Below are 18,804 nucleotides of genomic sequence, written 5' to 3' on the forward strand. Positions count from 1 at the left end.
AACTCTTTTAACCCAAGGTGCAGTAGTGAGTCTAGGTTCATAGATTCTATAAATTCTGACCAAGCCATAACCAATTTGTAATAAAACAGTCTCAACAAAGGTGGACAGATATTCTAATTAGTGGCAGTTTATTTCCCATTACTGCAAAACATTTTACAAGTTATAAGAAACTGCTTTCAAAAACAAGAGAATAGCAACACTGTAAATACCATTTTTTTCATTTAAATAAAGCTACGCATACATACACACAAATCAAACTGATAGAAATGCAATTTACATGAAAAGATATTAAAAATGGTAGGAGTTGCCACAAATCATAAACAGACTGAATACGGCTGTCTCCCTGGGACCTTATTTTGACCAATATACACTACACATAAAACTTACTATATGGCATTGATGCACTGCTGGCAATTGAGGATGCATCGCTGCATGTGGATGCTGGAGATGGTGGGGGACCCATTTCTGTTTTCACTGGTTCCTGCTTACTTTCAGGCCTGAGATAGAAATGAGAGTCTCCTCAGTATTAGGAAAATGAAATATTAGGAACTTGTCAGATATTGTTAAGACTCAAGTTTATGCTTATAAAGGAATGAAATCTTAAAAACTTGTAAAAAGTAGTCTATTTCAAGATAGGGAAAAAGGTACACAGTGCATACTTCAAATTCTTAATAATGTTTTAAAAGAATGGAAAGAAAAATACGCAATATAAAGCCATCAACAACATGGAACAATGATTCAGATAAGCCTTATCTAAGAATAGCAACAAAAACTATACTCAATTTAGCCTAAGCCTCTTGAGCAAATAAATAAGCTTCTCACTTCAGTGAACCCTGACTTGGACATAGCAGTTTAAGTGAGAAAATGGTAAAGGGAAATATAAAATGCCAACTAGATCATTAATTTCTTAGAGTTCAAAGAAGGAACTCTACTCACAATGATTTACAAAAATTTATTCCTGAACCATATGGTGATGAACCATCATCTGTTAAAACCAAAATGAAAAATTACAGAATTCATAAACTATCCCTTTGCACTGAATTATTTCATTAACTACACCTAAGACGATAACTACAGTCAGCAACGACATAATATTCTACAGATGGTAAAAAACAAATATTTTTAGTCATTAAATGACAGAAGTTAGTTATCAGAAAAGTCACCTATTTCTAAGAAATTTGTTATATATAGATCATTCTGGTATATTTTATAATTAGGGCCATCATCTTAACCCCCTCATCTCCCAAAAAAAAAACCAAAAACCAAAAACAAAACCAAAAACAAACCCTCATCTCCTACTACCTACACCAGGAAATTTCACCTGAGTTTAGAAATAGTCCACAGAAAGCAAGTATTATTTTCACCACCATCTTGGCAAAGTGGTCAGTACAAGCACACATGAACACTCATTCACAGCTGCTCTGCAAATCTTGTGATGGTGGGAAAGAGACCGATACTGATTAATCACTAATATGCCTTTAAAGTGAATGCATATAAATGACTTAGTACAGAAGAGTCTGTTCATATGAAAATGACCATATTCTTAACATTTGATTTCACTAAGCTCTTATACTAAGTTTATTAATAAAGATGGCAAGTTTCAAGGAAGCTTGAAAAACTTCACAAATTACGTGATTTTAATAGCATATTCTATTTTAAACTCATTTGTATTTGTGTACATCAAAAATATTTCCATCATTCTTTACAAAGTTTCATTAAGAATGAAAATGTGTTTTGTCACTTTTATTTACAGGATTAAAAATCAATGTAATTAGAGACGAAGTCTATAAATCTATTTTATAAAATAAGAGAGGGGGAGAGAACACTACATACAAAGCAAGAAGCCTTAACGTGGCATAAGTTACAATAGCTTTGGTTTATTAAAGATTATTTTTAACTTATTTAACAATAATCCTTGTATTTTCTGAATTTGAATTCGCATTTTTAGCATTAAGAGGAAAAGCAGCAATAAAGATAGCAAATTTACAATCATTACATTCATTAGAGCAAACAAAAAAATTTCAGCACTTTATAAATCCATAGTATAATCCCGATCATCTCTTCTCAAAGCCTGTATACATTTTTTTTAAGATACACCAAAATATTTAAAATGTTATTTCTGAAATATATTACTTATCCATGTTTCTATAATGGTCATGTATTTTTATAACATTAGGAAAAAGTTATTTATAAACTTTATTAAAGTTTTTCATAGTTCATATACCAAATAACCAAATTACATTACATATAAATATTTTTAAAGATAAGTAGATACAAGTGTTAAGATCTATGTATCTGGCTCCCAAACAATAAGCTAGCTTCTGTGTACGGGCTCCAGACAACTCTGCAGTGTTTCTGTTCACATACCCTTCCAACCGAAGAGTTTACAAATCCTTTATAGAATTTCCCTCCCTAACACGTTAACTTGTAAAATCCTTCCAAGGATCAAGATGCAGATAAGACATTAGATAGAAATTAGGATGATTACACAGGGAGAGAGGAGGGTAAAGTTGGCCTGATATAGGTAAGGCTGAACACATTTTATCTGCCACACAATGGCAAAGGACACACTCTAATGACAAAACAAAGACACCAAAAGAAAATTCTACATGGTAATTCCAGCTGCTGAACATCAAGAACTAAACTACACAAATATTAACCAAGCTGCAACAGACATCCTCATGAGACCCACCACAGAGCACTTTTCTGTGTTTCTGTGTACACTAAGTCACCTTGGCTACCTCTACCACCACCCCAACCCCTCATATACAGAGCAAACTAGTAACTGGTATAAAACCATGATTAGACTATAGTACTTACTTAGCTTCAGTAGTTTTGCTAGCTTTGTCCATGCTTTTCAAGCTCTCAGGAGATCTAAGTTGAAATCTACAGCTATCATTCATATTCCAAACTGACTCCATTAAGACACCAACTTTAGGGATCCCAGCACTAATTGAAAATGCAACTGCTCCAGCATGATAAAGAGGATTATTTCTTAAGCATACCTAGCAAACAAAATAAACATCACCATCAAGATGACAAAATTTTAAAATGCATAGAGTTGCTTCAAATGTATGAAATAAAAGTATTGTTTCTTAGGTTTTCCAAAAACAATCTTACATTAACAATAAGGCTGATAAAGCATTGTCTTAAAGGTCTCCATCAAAAACAAAAAATTAAAAAACCCCCAACAAAACAAAAAAAGTCTCCACCAAGAATTTGTTCCCAAAATTAAGGCGCAATAATAATTTGAGCATATTTGCTAAAAAATAACTTTAACATTTCATGCAACAAAACAAATTTCATATAACAAATATCCTGACCATTCTGCTATAAGGAAATAGAACGAAACAGCAGAGAAGAAATTTTTTTAAAAGGCTGTCATTAAAAAAATAAAATTGGAACAAAACAATTACACTTTTTGTCAGTTTCTTAGAATTTTAAATTACTTTCCTAATTCATGATGTTATATAGTATACAGGGCTCTATAATTTCATCTCTATGGGTACTTCTTTCCTCCAGAAGACTGCAGTTTTCTACAAACCAGAAGCTTCTCTGGATAATATGTTTTTTCTTACATTAAAAAAAAAAGAGTATGTTAACATCAGTGTTAGAAGTTATAGAAGTTAACTGAGTTCAGAACTGAATAACCTAAAACTTCTCACTGCCAAGGAGAACCCTCAGGTCATACACTGAAACTAATAACCTGCCAGGTGGCACCGTCAAACACACTAACAATCAGTTCAAATGAGAGATAAACATGATTTCTGGAAATCTCTTTGGATTTCTTCAATTGCTCAAACTCACTGACATCCTGTTCAGTCATCCAGTAACTAATGACTATGTTGTACTTGACAGTGGCATATTTGAAGATCATGTGTTTGGTGGTTTATAATTAACTGTAGTGACACAGAAGAAGGTGATATATTTAAGTAGTATCAAAACTGGAAATAGTGGAGCAGAGTTGCAGTTCCATCAAACAGTTGTGTGTCACAAAATATAATACCTATGGCATAGAATGAATAGCTCATTAAGATCTGACTTCTTGAAAAAGGTATGTCTCGCTTAGTGTGACATAAAGGGAAGTTTCATCCACAAATTTTCAGAAGACTGGTGAAAGCTTAAAGCCTGAAAGAAGAGCAATAGGAAAGAAGGCTATATTTTAAGGAAAAATGTGATAAGGCATTATATTAGAAGATAATTTATTGTCTTCTTATAAAAAAATAAATGCACCTTACAGACAAAGAGGTATGTATTCAGGGTCCAGCATGTAACAAGAAATGTCAATGAATAACTGCTAAATACAGCACTCTCAACAATTATGAGTGGAGATAATTGAAAACTCTAAGTGATCAAAAGTTAAAACATGAACACTTTCCTTGTTCTGTGGCTGTGACTGACTTTAATCTCTAGTTTTCTACAGCTTTAAAACAAAATCTTAGTTCTATAACCAAAATATTTTAATACATATCTCTCAGCAATTTAGTGCAAAGCTATTTTTTTTAAAAAAGATTTTATTTATTTATTCATGAGAGACACACAGAGAGAGGCAAACATATAGGCAGAGGGAGAAGCAGGCTCCCCAGAGGGAGCCCGTTGCAGGACTGGATCCCAGAACCCCAGGATTACTACCTGAGCCAAAGGCAGATACTCAACCAGTGAGCCTTCCACGTGCCCTCAAAGCTATTTTGTTTAGAACTTTTTTTCAGTGCATCTTTAAAGTATTTTTTTCTATATTCCCTGTCTATAGTTATGACATCCTACAAGCTAATAAAGCAAATGCTAGGTAGGATATCCTGCTAATATGTGACTCCAGTGAACAAGGAACTTTGAGAACATCGAAATCAGTATTTGGACTAACAGGAAAAAAAGGAGCTCCCTGAAGAGTGAGATGTGTCCAAAGCAAATGACATAAATAAAGAAGTCTGAACAATAATATTCAAAATAGTGGGTAATCACTGAAAACTTCCTAGTTAGAAGGCCAACAAAGAAGTCAGAACAAGACAAAAAAAAAAAAAAAAAAGAGCCATAAACAAAAAATGGATACATTTAAGCTGGGTTTTGTAGAAAAGTAACAGTTAAAGTGGTGACTATTTTTTAAGACCTAGGGAATCTAAGTAATACCACCTTGTGATGAGAAAAAAACAATTGAAGGAGAAAGTGCATTATGACAAAATTAGCACCACATTGTGTAATAAAAACCACCATTTGTCTAAGTGGTAGGGATTTTAAGGCCCTTAAATACTTATTGCAACATTTGCTGTAATGAATATATACGTCAAGTTTTATCATGAAGATAAACTTCTAGAGAGTCTAATGAATGAAGTACAACAACAGTTCTCAAACTTTTTTGGTCTCAGAACCCTTTTTCCCTATTAAATATTACTGAAGGGTAAGCCCGGGTGGCTGGCTCAGCGGTTTAACACTGCCTTCGGCCCAGGGCGTGATCCTGGAGACCCAGGATCGAGTCCCATGCTGGGCTCCCTGCATGGAGCCTGCTTCTCCCACTGCCTGTGTTTCTGCCTCTCTCTCTCTCTGTCTCTCTCTGTCTCTCATGAATATAAATAGATAGATAGATGATGATAGATAGATAGATAGATAGATAGATAGATAGATAGATAGATATTACTGAGGACTCAAAAATCTCTTATTTGGGTCCTATCTAGTTTGTTTTTTTTTTTAATTTTTATTTATTTATGATAGTCACACACAGAGAGAGTGGCAGAGACACAGGCAGAGGGAGAAGCAGGCTCCATGCACCAGGAGCCCGATGTGGGATTCGATCCCGGGTCTCCAGGATCGCGCCCTGGGCCAAAGGCAGGCGCCAAACCGCTGCGCCACCCAGGGATCCCTCTAGTTTGTATTTAATGTATGATTAATACTGAGAAATTTTTAAATGTTTAACAATAATGAGCCCCAAGTTAATATAAACAATTTTATGAAACATAACTACATCTTTAAAAAGAATAGCAAGAAAAGTAGCATTGTTTACATCTTTGCAAATCTCTCTGTTTTAACAGAAGACATTCCCATGTCAGCTTCTGCATTCTAGTTGTTGTGATACATTACTTTTGACTCAAGTGTTATGAAGACAATTCAGCTTCACACAGATATGTAAACAGAAGAGAAAAGACTGCTGATTTCCTGAAAGAATGGAGAAATCAGCAGAAGTCCTTGAACCACACTTTGATCCACTGAGGTATGAGAAAAATTACTTATCTATAAGACAGGAGCCTAAAACCATCTCAGAGTCAAAAAAGAAAAACCAGTAGAAACAGGGATCTGATGAAGCCTCCTGCCTTGTGCTGACAACATCCCCAAGAGCAGCATCTTTCAAATTGCCTGGCTGTTTATCACCTGGGATGTTTGTCAGACACTATGATACTTGGGCCATACTCTCAAACTGAAGGAATGTTTCAGGTAAGGAGCTCCAGGCTCTGCATTTAAGTACCAAGTGATTCTTAAAATTAGGCAAATCTGAGAACCTACCAACACGGGGGCAGAATCTCTGTTACTCCACTACTGAATAAAAAGCACATACAAGGTACTGGAATCCAGTCTTCAGATGACTTTCATTTGTAAAACTGCTTACACAGGAAGAAAGCAATTTTGAAGAGAAACAATGTTCCTTACGACAGGCTTCATTCTAATCACTTACCTGGGTACCAACAGTGATGTTTGGCATTGAAGAAATACCAGCGCTAGATTTGGGCTTTTTATTTTTTGCTCTAGCTTTCTCCAACATTTTTTTTCTTTGACTAAAAGGGACTACACCCCTGAAAAGAAAAAGTATAAATTGGTGAAGTAAGCAGCAAAGAAGCCTACTAAATAAATCTGAAATTACACATATTACAGTATTTTTGCTTCAGAATAGTAGCATGTGTAACTTATTCTTAATCATAACTTGATCAGAGGTTTAATACATAACTGAATCCATTCTTATTAAACCTTTAGGGATTAAAATTTATGGTTAACTGATGACTCAAAATTTTCGGCCAAATAACTCTATTTCATTAGTAGATTCCCTTATATAAGATTTCTGCCAATGCAAATTTACCTTAATGCCTTAAAACATAACAGAAAATACATTTAGTCTCAAACAGTAAAGGAATAACTAAGGAAGGCACAGAATATTCATCCAATGAAATACTTTAATAACCTTAAAAAAATTTTTTTTTAAAGATTTTATTTATTCATTCATGAGACACAGAGAGAGAGGCAGAGACATAGGCAGAGGGAGAAGCAGGCTCCCTGTGAGAAGCCAGATGCGGGACTTGATCCCAGGTCCCCGGGATCATGCCCTGAAGCGAAGATCACGCCCGCACTCAACCAATGAGCCACCCAGGTGTCCCTAAAATTATATTTTAAGCAATGCTATTGAATGAAAAAAGGCATAAAAAAGACACCCTATAGCCTATGCTTCCAATTATGTAAAAGCAAAGCACACATTTATGTTTAGGAAAATAAGATTTACATACTCCCAAATGCTAACAATAGTTATCTTTAGATTGTAGGATGGTGGGTGATGTACACTTCTCCTGTATTTTATTTTTAATTCCATAATTATATAGTCACTAAGTATGTGTTACTTTTATAATGTTTTTTAAGGTGTCCTTTTTAAAAAATATTACTTTGCTCCAAAGTGGAATTTCCCTCCCTGTAAAGCATTATCTTTTACAATTTTTGGCCAACTTTCTCATGTTGGTATTCCACTATTCAAAGCACTTACCTATGTACCTAAAAGCATTCGCTGATAAGGAACTCCCCCTCCTTGTAATACTCACCACCAATATAAATTGTTCTCTAGCTGGGCACAGGTGTAAAGGGCACAGCAATGTAAAGACACAATCCGTTCACCCTGAAGTTCTGAGTAAGTCTGTGCAGTGTGCTCTAATTTAGAAGCCACAGAACTTAAAGTTTCATCCACCCATGTAGCAACCTAAAGAGTAAAATAATAGAGGCTTAAATGAATAAAAAACAAGTAGTCTTTCGAAAAGGATTGTGGTCAAAACTAGGAAAATATACTGTATGGACTGCAATTCTAAAATGCCAGTAAAGTAATTCAGAAAAGGTTCTTAATTAAGACTACAACCTAAAATATTTTCCTCACAAAAATAAATCAAAGTAGCAGTAATAGAAATGAATGTCTAAAGCCATTTCTAAGAAATTAATCAAAATTAAACATTTGCTTCAACAATTTTCAGAAGAATTTAGTGACTCAAAACCCAAACTGATAACCCAAGGTATAATAACCCATCTGTTCCAAATCCATCTCCTTCCAGCTTTTCAATAGCAACTCTTTTGTCAGGCCTTATCTTGAATATTGTTTCCTTCCCTTAAAGGAAAAATCTCCTCTAAAAGCTGGATTGTCGTACAGGGACAAACTAGCAACAAAAAGATTAGACATTGGATTACTCTCTTTAGGTTTAAGATGCTTTGTGTTTGTGCATCCAGTTAGACAAAACATGCAAAGACGGAAAGGGGGCAAGGAGAGGAAGAAAATCAAGAATTTAAGCATAAAATCTTTCTCAATCAATGCAGTGTTCTGTACCTTGTTATTTTCTGTAGCTACAGTTGCTCTTATGCTATTTGCAGACAGCAGGACTATCTTTTCATTGGTTAGCCCCAAAAATGTTGCTCGTGGATGATGCAGTGAAGGATTCTTTGAAAGCATAAGAAAAATGATTACCATTTTGTGTGTCGATACGTAGAGCTATTCAATGCAAGTTTAATATGATAAAATACCTGTGCATTTCTGTAAGGCTCAGATTCACTCCACTTCCACTGATAAAGTTCCCCTTTACTGCTGACAGCCAAAAGCTCAGAATATAGAGCCCCGATACAGATGAATTTTGTTCCATCCTATAAAGTAAAAAATAATACTAGAGTATAAATATGACAACTGCCAAACCTAATAGTTTTAATCACTTCATCAAATCTGGATTAATTCTGTGAACATATAAATCACAGCTATGCAAAGTCTCAGCACAGACTGCAAAGCACTCCGTAATGTGGCCCTGGCTCCCTTCTGAACTCACTTAACTGTCCTCCAATCACATAAGCCTTCTACTATACCTGCAGGATCCTGCCATGTCTCTGCTGTTCTCTTGCACTGTTTCTTAGGTGACTCAATCCCTCTCCTTAATCAAGTCTGCTCAAATGAGACCTCTCACCACACTACCTATAAAAACCAGCACTTTCATATGCCATCTGCTTACTCTACTTATTTTTAGGTCATTGCATTTCACAATCTGACATACTGTATTACTCATTGATAGTCTAGTCACTTGAATATAAGCTTTGCCTATCCACCACTGTATCCCCACTTCTTAGAACAGTGCACAGAGTAAGTGCTCAATAAATTGCCAAATAAATCAAGAAAAAAGAATAAGAAGCTGAAGCTGGGAGAGTCAAACCTCAAGACAGAAGACTGCTTCCCTCTAGGCTCTTCCAAGCTCCTGAAACAAAGGCCTACATTTTTTTTTTTAAAGCAAAAGTTCATTTAGTTTTAAAGTAATGCATATGGCCAGGATTTCAATGCAATTAAATTCTAAAAATCTTGGTCAATAAATGTAAATGAATATCAATAATAATTCTCAACATAATGTTAATATGATTGGAGTGGTGAAGCTATACAGAAATCACACACACAGCAAAACCTGCCAAAAATAGATTTTTGGTTGTACTTTTGCTACTTGTCTATACACTGCTTCTCTTTGGAATTCTGGTTCTGAAGTATGATAAACTAATGGTGACATTTTTGCTTTTCTGTCAAATTCTAATCTTATTTGGTCAGATGGGTTATAGTGCTCAGCTAAAGCCTATAATGTCAGCCACGATTTACAATGTAACAACAGGTCATGCTGCAGAAGTATACCAAAGGAACACACATTTTATTTAATCTTCTATTTTACCATGATCAGCCAGCCCTATTTTCAAGTCATTCCACAGAAGGATAGGAGACCAAATTTGAAATTCTGCAAGTCAGTAATTCCTGTCTTCCCCTTCACCACAGGTGTCTGAAAACCCTCATCTACTCCCTCCAAGGCTGCTTGCTACATCAAAACCTATCTCACACCTCCTTCACCTTCCTTTGGTTAAAGGATGATGGGATCAGACCAAGTGAGCTCCAAGTCAGGATCCAGTACTTATCAAGTATGTAACTTTGGATTAAGTTTTATAATTTCCCTGAACCCCCTTTCTTCACCTCTAAGGAGTAGAAGATAAAAACCAAAGACAGTTAACATTTATAAAGTACACAGGACAGAGCCCAGCACCAATTAGTGCTCACTCAAATTCAACTATGATTACTCTGTCCCCAACTTCACCTCCTACTCAGAAAAGCACAAGCTTGCTGAATATTCCTAGTTTTCTTGATTTAGGTAATGAAAAAACACCATTCTCCTCCTGTCCTCCCCACCTTCATCTCAGAGAAGGAAGTACCCTTCTTTCTTATTTAAAGGTAACCTACACACATGGGTTGAAAGCCTCTCTCATAACCTCAACAACCATCAAACTAATCTTTCCTTTAATATTACTTATGGTAAAGTGAATTGCTTGGCGTATGCTTCACCTTATCAGCTTCTTACTCAGAACCAGAACTGCACCATATTAGCCCCACGCGTTTAATTAATCTTCTCTTTAAATTCTTCAAACCATTTGATCCTGTTCATCTGTTCTGGTTTTCCTCCTATTTTCACAGCTATTTTCTTCAACCCCCTCTACCACCATGTAGTCCCTGCCCCAGATTCTGCCCTCGTCCCTTTATTCAAATTCTGCTCTACCCTCAGCCTAACAGACTGCATCCACTGAGGCATCATGATTTTAACATGTTGGGATCCCTGGGTGGCGCAGCAGTTTGGCGCCTGCCTTGGGCCCAGGGCGCGATCCTGGAGACCCGGGATCGAATCCCACGTCGGGCTCCCGGTGCATGGAGCCTGCTTCTCCCTCTGCCTATGTCTCTGCCTCTCTTTCTCTCTCTCTCTCTCTCTCTCTGTGACTATCATAAATAAATAAAAATTAAAAAAAAAAAAAAATCTCCTACCTCCACATTAACCCACAAGAGTTATCTACCTGAAGGTATTAAACCACCCTCCCACCTATAAAATGAATTCATCAAATCCTCCAAAGCTGCCCATGCCTTGCAGTCACTCTCCACAAGTGACATCCATCACCCCTCTTTAACAGGAGAGAGACATGAAAACCTAGGGATACTGGTCACTTCTGCCTCTTCTCTCTCAACAACATAGTGACTAGTAAACCAGTGCTGCCTTTGCTTCAAATTCCCCAGATTCTTCCCTTCCTTTGTGCCCGCTGCCATTCCTTTGATTGAAATGCTCACAGTTCCTTTCCGCGACAATTCTACCAGTCTCTGAACAGATTCCAGATTTTTCCTCTTCCTTTCTCCTGAAATGCCAGTAATGCCTACCTCATTAAAATACAAAACAAAACAAAACAACCAGAAACCCACAATCTCATCATGTCACTTCTCTAAGAACTCTGTTTGCTTCCTAGTGACTACAGACCATCTTAAACCTGCGGCAAATTGCCCGAGGCCCTCACAGTCTTGCTCCATTTTGCTCTTCTACTCCCTACCACACTGCAGCAAGTCTGAATTTCTCATTGTTTCACAAACACACCATGCCCTTTCATGACTCTAGGCTCATGCTTGATATATCTGGAATGCCTCTGCATCTTGGTCAATGCCTACTTAACCTTAAAAATGCTGCTCAGATATCATCTCCTCTATGAAGTCTCTGTCCAATCTCTCAGGTGGTTTTATTCATTTCCCACTGTGAACCCCAATGCACTGTATTCACACCGTCAAGTCTTATCACTGATCATACCGTGAAGACATTATTTTGTGGTTAAATGTCTGTCTTCTCCACGGAATCCCCTGTGGAGGGTTCAAATCGTAGTCAGCTCTACTTTTCCACAGGCCAACATGGCACATGACACATGGCACATAGTAGGAGTACCTTAACTGAATGAACAAATGAATTTTAACTCCAACTTCTCCAGATAAAATGCCTTGCTAGAACAGTACAATCCTGAACTAATCATCCCTACAGGAAGAGGGTGGAACATGAGGCCCCCTCAGAAGTGACTTACCTAATATCCTCAAAGACAGGACAATATTCCCCAGGTAAGTCCTGAATGAGCTAAATGAACCCCAAAGGCCCTGAAAATCCATTATGGACAAATGTGGAAAATTTGTGTGCCCAAACAAAGGAAAATGATGAAATAATCACCTACTGTTTCTGGCCTTATTTAGATTTGTTATGCAAAGAAATACAATCAAACACAACACAAAAGAACAGTAATTTAGCTCACTTATTTCATAATGTCATAGAAAACATTTATTGTTTTAATGAAATATTAATGGCTGCCTCTGAGCAAGTTCGGGCCTGCTTCAACCCAATTGGAAATAATAAATACACACGGTCTTTAAACAGCAGTAGTGGGATCCCTGGGTGGCTCAGCGGTTTAGTGCCTTCCTTTGGCCCAGGATGTGATCCTGGAGTTCCGGGATCAAGTCCCGCATCAGGCTCCCTGCATGGAGCCTGCTTCTCCTGCCTGTGTCTCTGCTTCTCTCTCTCTTTCTGTGACTCTCATGAATAAAGGAAATCTTAAAAAAAAAAAACAAACACAGCAGGACTTTGCAGCCCCCCCTTTTTTTTAAACAAAAATCAAGTCACTAGTGGTTAAAGTTCTCAATAAATTTCCAACTGTCTGAAGAACAATAAATAAATGAACTGAGGTCATCAATCCAACTAGAAATCCCTTCCCAAAAGGAGACAGTAACTGTCAAAAATATGACAGAAATTACCTAGGGGTCAAAACTTAAGAAAAAACAACGTACATGCTTTAACTTGAAAGTGGCTATTGTGGGACACAAAGCAAACTTTATGTTCAGTTTCAGCATATTAACTCAGCATGGATTTCTGTGTAACTTTACTCCTTCCTCTCTCTCCCATGTCTCTTACTTTACTCTCATCTGGGCATTCTCCTGGTAACAGTCTATCATGACTGTAGCTGCATCCTTTTTTCCCTTATAAGTCACCTTAGATTCTTGTTGGAAGCAGGCCAGCATAAATACATATATATAGTTACATTTTACATGTAGATATTTAGCAACATAAAACTAAATTTCTAGTCTGAGAAAAGTAAATTCCAGAATTGACTGAGAAGTAAAATGAAGCCATGTGAGATAATCATCTAAAGAGAAGATAGCATCTTCTTACCAATTATCACAGCTACTTCCAGAAATATAATGTACAAAAAGCAAACGGGAAGAGGGAAAGAAATGGGGCATAGTGGGGTGCTGGGAAGGGAGGAAGGAATGATGAAGAGACAGGGCAGCCTAATAAAAAGTTGCCATTCTTGAGGCGCTTGGATGGCTCAGTTGGTTGTCTGCCTTCAGCTCAAGTTCTGGTCCCAGGGTCCTGGGATCCAGTCCTGCATAAGGCTCTTTGTTCCTTGGGGAGCCTGATTCTCCCTCTCCCTCTGCTTGTCTCTCTGTCAAATAAATAAATAAAATCTTAAAAAAAAAAAAAAAGGTTTGACATTCTAGGGTAAAATTAGTCAGAAACCAGTATAAACTTGGCTAGTTCAACCTTGGCCAGGAACTTGGACTTAAAGGCCCTCCCTTAAGTAGACACAGACTACCCATTAATTTCCTATTATGCTATATTATTATTGTAACAAACCCTTTTTCATTCTTTGCATTTTATAGCCCAGTAAGACTAAGGACATGATCGTACCTCTTTCAGCTTGTGCCCAACTCTACCAGCAGAGAATCTGACACACAAAATATTATTGCCACAAAGGCCCACTTGGAATACCCAAACCTACTGGGCTCTCACCCTTCCATGACCTACAGAAACTACCTGTTCTCTTTGTAAAGGAGGACCCTGCTTCTCCTTGCTCTTTACACTTTACATACTGAGTCTTTTAATTCTCATGACAATCTTGCAAGATAAAAACCGTTATTATTCCCATCTTATAGATGAAAAACAAAGGCCCAGAGAAGTTAAAGGACTTGCCCAATGCCACAAAGCTAGCAGGTCAGGATATGAACACTTAAGTAGTCTGCCTCTAGAGTACACACTCTTAACAATTGCTCTGGCTGCCTATGATTCCCTAAAGCCTCTTGTACCTAATTCTATAATGGTGCTTACTCCAAAGTATTAACATCACTGGTCTGCCGTCTACAAAACGCTAACTCATCAGCAAAAGGCCTAACAAAGTATGCACTGAATCAAAGTTACTGAATTAACAATGACTTGAATGACCCTCACCTCTGTCTTAATGGAGCTTTCAATATCCCTATGATAATTTCCAATTTTCATATCTTTTAAGAGACTGAAAAATAATAAGGGAAAAAACTTTTATGCCTATTTTTTAAAAGTTTTTAAAACTTTTTCTGGGGGATCCCTGGGTGGCGCAGCAGTTTGGCGCCTGCCTTTGGCCCAGGGCGCGCGACCCTGGAGACCCGGGATCGAGTCCCACGTCGGGCTCCCAGTGCATGGAGCCTGCTTCTCCCTCTGCCTGTGTCTCTGCCTCTCTCTCTCTCTCTCTCACTGTGTGCCTATCATGAATAAATAAAATTAAAAAAAAATTTTTTTTAATTTATAAAAAAAAAAAAACTTTTTCTGTTTACATCTTGATGTCCTGCCTCTGATATCCACCAATCTGTTCTCTCAATCTATGAGCTTAGTGTTTTGTTTTGTTTTGTTTTGATGATCCCATATATAAAAGTGACTATACGGTATTGGTCTTTCTCTGACTTATTTCACCCAGCACAATGCCCTTGAGGTACATCCATGTTGTCACAAATGGCAATATTCCCTTCTTTTTTTATGGCGGAATAATATTCAAGTGTATGTGTGAATATGTGTGTGTGCTTACATCTTCTTTAACCATGATCCACTGATGGCTCCACTGAGGGTAGCAGTCAGCTGCACAAACAATCACCTACTGGTATTTGTTGATAACTATGACAATACTTAAGAGTTTGATTAGGCTTAAGCTATTTTCTTTCCCTAAACTGAAATTTTTGATATCTAAATTTCAATCATAAGCTAATAAAAAGTGTTATCTTTTCAGTGACAATGTTTTTTATTTAAATTCAATTAATTAACATGTAGTGCATTACTGGTTTCAGAGGTAGAGTTCAGTGATTCATCAGTCTTATATAAGAGCTAGTGATCATAATATCATGTGCCTTCCTTAATGCCCATCACCCAATTACCCCATTATCCCACTCTCCTCCCCTCCAGCAACCCTGTTTCCTAGGATTAAAAGTCTTTTATCATTTGTCTCCCTCTCTGATTTCATCTTGTTTTATTTTTCCCTCTCTTCCCCTATGATCCTGTTTCAGTGACAATATTTTAAATTAGATACTTAACAGGAAAAAAAAGTATAGGTAGAATATACTTTGTTTCAAACACTCCTATTCCTCCTTTATTCAATGTCTAAACATCAAGGAAATAACACACTAAGTAAATGTCTGCACAGTCTCAAGATCTCATGATGTACTTATTAACTGTCTCTGAAAACAAGCTGTACTAAAAACATGCCCATCAGTAAAGACCAATAAAGACTAGCTAAATCTATCACAGCACACACTGGCTAGGGAAGAAGCTTGCTAAACTTGTACTGTTTAAAACACTTTCATTCACCAAAAATAATACATGATAAAGAAGCCCAGACTAATAATATATATGTGATGGCACTGTGAAAACAAGATTCATGAATCCTCTATTACTTCTTGCCAACATGAGGGAGACCCAGCCTGATCCAGGCAAGAGAAATAGGAAACACAGAACAATTACAGAAAAAAATAGGGGGGGGCCTAGGTTTAAATCACCTTCTACCATATGGAATAAAGGTAGAACTTAGGACATGTCTACTTTTATGGAAATAAGTAAGAGAATGCTAATTCAGGGAGAGTTTGTCAGCTGCCAAAGAAAACAGAATAACCTTTTGCTTACAAAGAGACTGATTAAAATTCATGTTCCTTCTTGCATTCAAGCTTTCCACATGAGCGGAATACAGAGGAAAATAAATGAACTACATCAAGATTCACAGTAACTGAAAAAAAAATTCAGAAAGTTAAACAATATTTTCTTTTAATATCTCAAATTCAAATTCAACTTCAAAGAAAAAAAAAAGAAATCCCTATCAGAATATCCTTATCTGCTAGAGATTAAGTTTTTTACTTTACTTCTACTTAAGAAAATTTTCTACTCATGGCTCTGGAAATAAGAAAAAGGATGTCAAAAAAGAGATGGAAAACATGGCTTCCTACAGAAGCCATTACCAAGCACTTATGACAATAAAACCTACACAGCATCAATAGGATGTAGACATTCTGCTTCACATGCAGCAGTAATGTATTTTTAAAGACTCAAATCAACTTAACAAATCTTGGATGTTTTCTAGAAGCCAGTCACTGTACTTCTCCTCGGGATGCAGAGCAGAACTCCCCTAGTCCATTCCTGTTCAGCCTGCTTTGTCTCCCAAGCATTTAGAGTCTGTTGGAATTCACTGCCATGAAACAGGACAGCTAACTAATCAAAGAAACACAGATCCCTAATCTTGCCCTGACATGCATGCTTTGTATCAATGACCACGAACCTGCCCTGCAGTAACTGGGGTCCACTTCACATTACAAAACAAATTTCTACGAAGGACCTACAAAACAAATTTCTACAAAGTACCATCAGTTACTGGCAAAATTATGACCAGAAGTCCTGAAACAGAATGCCGATGTGTTATCTGGAATTACCATTCCGATTTCTCTGATTTACTTCATCAAGTAGGAAAAACAAAAATAAAACAAACCACCTAAATAATAGCACCACTGAACATACCTCACAAAGATGACTCATGTAGTGCCAAATAAAGATGTTCTATGTATATTTTAAAACAAAACAAAAATATCATTTATGTCTGTGTTTTTTAAAATAATGGTAGTATAAAAATCTGAAGTAAAACAGAAACTTTTTTGAGGGGTGGGGTTTGCCAGAAATCCATTTAAATGGAAAGGGTGGGAATTTTTCCAAATACCTTATCAGGCCACCACTGCAAATCTTCTCCTAGAGATACTGGACTTTGAACAGGTGTATTCTTCTTATCCAAGTTTGGCTCTCCTTCCTTGCTGGTGGAGCCCCTTTCATTATCAAATGAGGCTCCATCAAGCCACCTCCGTTCACGTAAACGTAAAACAGATTCACGTTCACGCAACAGCTCAGAGTCTCTCTCTAAGGGAAGAAGGAGAACTGGTATGCAATTGGGTCACACCAGTGGGATAAAAGTAAGCCACTCTCTAGTAAAGACCCTTCAGGATGCAACTAACAGCAGTTTATCTACTCACAAAAATTTAATGTAAATGTATATCTAAAAAGCCTGACATGCAACATTCAAAACATTAACTCTTTCAAGCGAAGGTATGCAAATTATAAACTAGTATTTTTAAGAACTATGTAGAGGCAGACATTTTTGAATTCCAACTACATGTGTTTAGAGCAGAATTACTTTATTTTAAACTGGATTTTTAAAATGGAGTTTAAAATTTGGGGCTTTCATTGAAAGTGCTTACCATAACTTTATTAAAGAATGTGCATAAATTAGAATTTCAACACATTAGACACATATGTAAACCAAACAAGAATATTTGTTAGAATGTCTTCAGTTATCAAAAAACAAAACAAAACAAAACCGTACACATACAAGGAAAAACACCTGAAATGGCTAAAATACAAATCCATTAACATTAACTACAAAAATTTTGATAATTCAAGCTCCCGTTTGGTGTAATTTTACAGGCTGGATTTTCATGGTCTCACAAATTTTTGAGAAATCAGATAAGCCTCTTTTTTTTTTCTTTTAATAATCTTTACAGAAAGATTTCCATGCAAAAATGCTTCCCCTGCAATTGGCCTACAAACTCTCTAAAGCCAGTTTTGTTGTTTGGGGTTTGTTTTTGTTTTTCTGTTTGCTCATTACATTATTTTTTTAAGTAGGTAATCAAGATATACTTTCCAAACCTTGGATAATAAGGACTAGAAACAATAATATTAAATTGAACCATATGAAACTGCCACCCATGAAGGTCAGAAAATGGTCAAGTACCAGCAGTTCCACATGGTTCAAATAAAACGTAATGCCTACACAGAATGACCTACAGCAAAGCAAAAGGGAGAAATTTAAAACGAGTTATTTATGCTCAATACTGAATATTTGAAAATGCAATACTTGATATATTTAAGGCAGTGAAGTGTGGACTTATTTAAAACTTTTTAAAGCTATTACATAATATATTCAGTAACTAAAAGATCATCCAAGATTTGTAATTTTTAAGCTTTGCTTTTTAAGTACTAGATATTTGCAGCAAGGTCTTAATATACCATGGCATCTTTTCCAGTTTACTAATGATCAGTAAATAATATATAACTGATTCTTGTCTGTTATTTGAATCAAGTAGTTTTACATTCTGAAAATAAAAATACTGACTTAATAAAGTTAAAATGCAAGCTAAATCTGTATCAACATACACAGAAAGAATCTCACATTCGTAAATCTTTTAACTTCTACTATGTACTATACCTTTTAAGGATTTCAAACTTCTGAAAATAACATTTTAATAAGCTAATCATTTATATATATTATTGGTCAATCCCATTCAATCAAATTTTTTCATATTTTACTCTTCCATCTAACCAGGATTTAAAATGCAGAATAATCACTTTATTTTAATCAAATAAACTAATCAAATAAACTAAAGAGACTTGTTTTCTG

The 18,804-nt window shown here is 36.3% G+C and overlaps 1 protein-coding gene and 1 long non-coding RNA gene across 21 annotated transcripts in view; one reads left to right on the forward strand and one right to left on the reverse strand.

Moving 5' to 3' along the window:
- LOC140603648 (uncharacterized) overlaps positions 1 to 18,804 on the forward strand; it is a 166,090-nt gene that overhangs the window by 106,630 nt on the left and 40,656 nt on the right. For 11 of the 15 annotated variants that reach the window (XR_012006595.1, XR_012006594.1, XR_012006587.1 and 8 more), the window contains 2 exons: positions 6,021 to 6,199; positions 10,016 to 10,155. The exons of 2 other annotated variants lie outside the window; for them this stretch is intronic. This is a non-coding gene — a long non-coding RNA (uncharacterized lncRNA). Of the gene's footprint in view, positions 1 to 6,020; positions 6,200 to 10,015; positions 10,156 to 16,036; positions 17,046 to 18,804 lie in introns of those variants that run through there. 2 more of the 15 variants (XR_012006584.1, XR_012006580.1) reach the window with 2 other exon arrangements.
- Positions 1 to 18,804, reverse strand: part of UBR5 (ubiquitin protein ligase E3 component n-recognin 5) — a 135,853-nt gene that overhangs the window by 57,250 nt on the left and 59,799 nt on the right. For 4 of the 6 annotated variants that reach the window (XM_072774088.1, XM_072774092.1, XM_072774089.1 and 1 more), the window contains exons 9-15: positions 17,074 to 17,285; positions 8,746 to 8,862; positions 8,552 to 8,662; positions 7,785 to 7,939; positions 6,659 to 6,776; positions 2,821 to 3,005; positions 388 to 497 (exon numbers count right to left, since the gene is read on the reverse strand). In XM_072774088.1, the coding sequence (XP_072630189.1) occupies positions 388 to 497; positions 2,821 to 3,005; positions 6,659 to 6,776; positions 7,785 to 7,939; positions 8,552 to 8,662; positions 8,746 to 8,862; positions 17,074 to 17,285 (1,008 nt within the window). The remainder of the gene's footprint in view (positions 1 to 387; positions 498 to 2,820; positions 3,006 to 6,658; positions 6,777 to 7,784; positions 7,940 to 8,551; positions 8,663 to 8,745; positions 8,863 to 17,073; positions 17,286 to 18,804) is intronic. The other 2 variants (XM_072774091.1, XM_072774090.1) reach the window with 1 other exon arrangement.

Source organism: Canis lupus, chromosome 14 (assembly GCF_048164855.1).
Source record: "Canis lupus baileyi chromosome 14, mCanLup2.hap1, whole genome shotgun sequence".
NCBI lineage: Eukaryota > Metazoa > Chordata > Mammalia > Carnivora > Canidae > Canis > Canis lupus.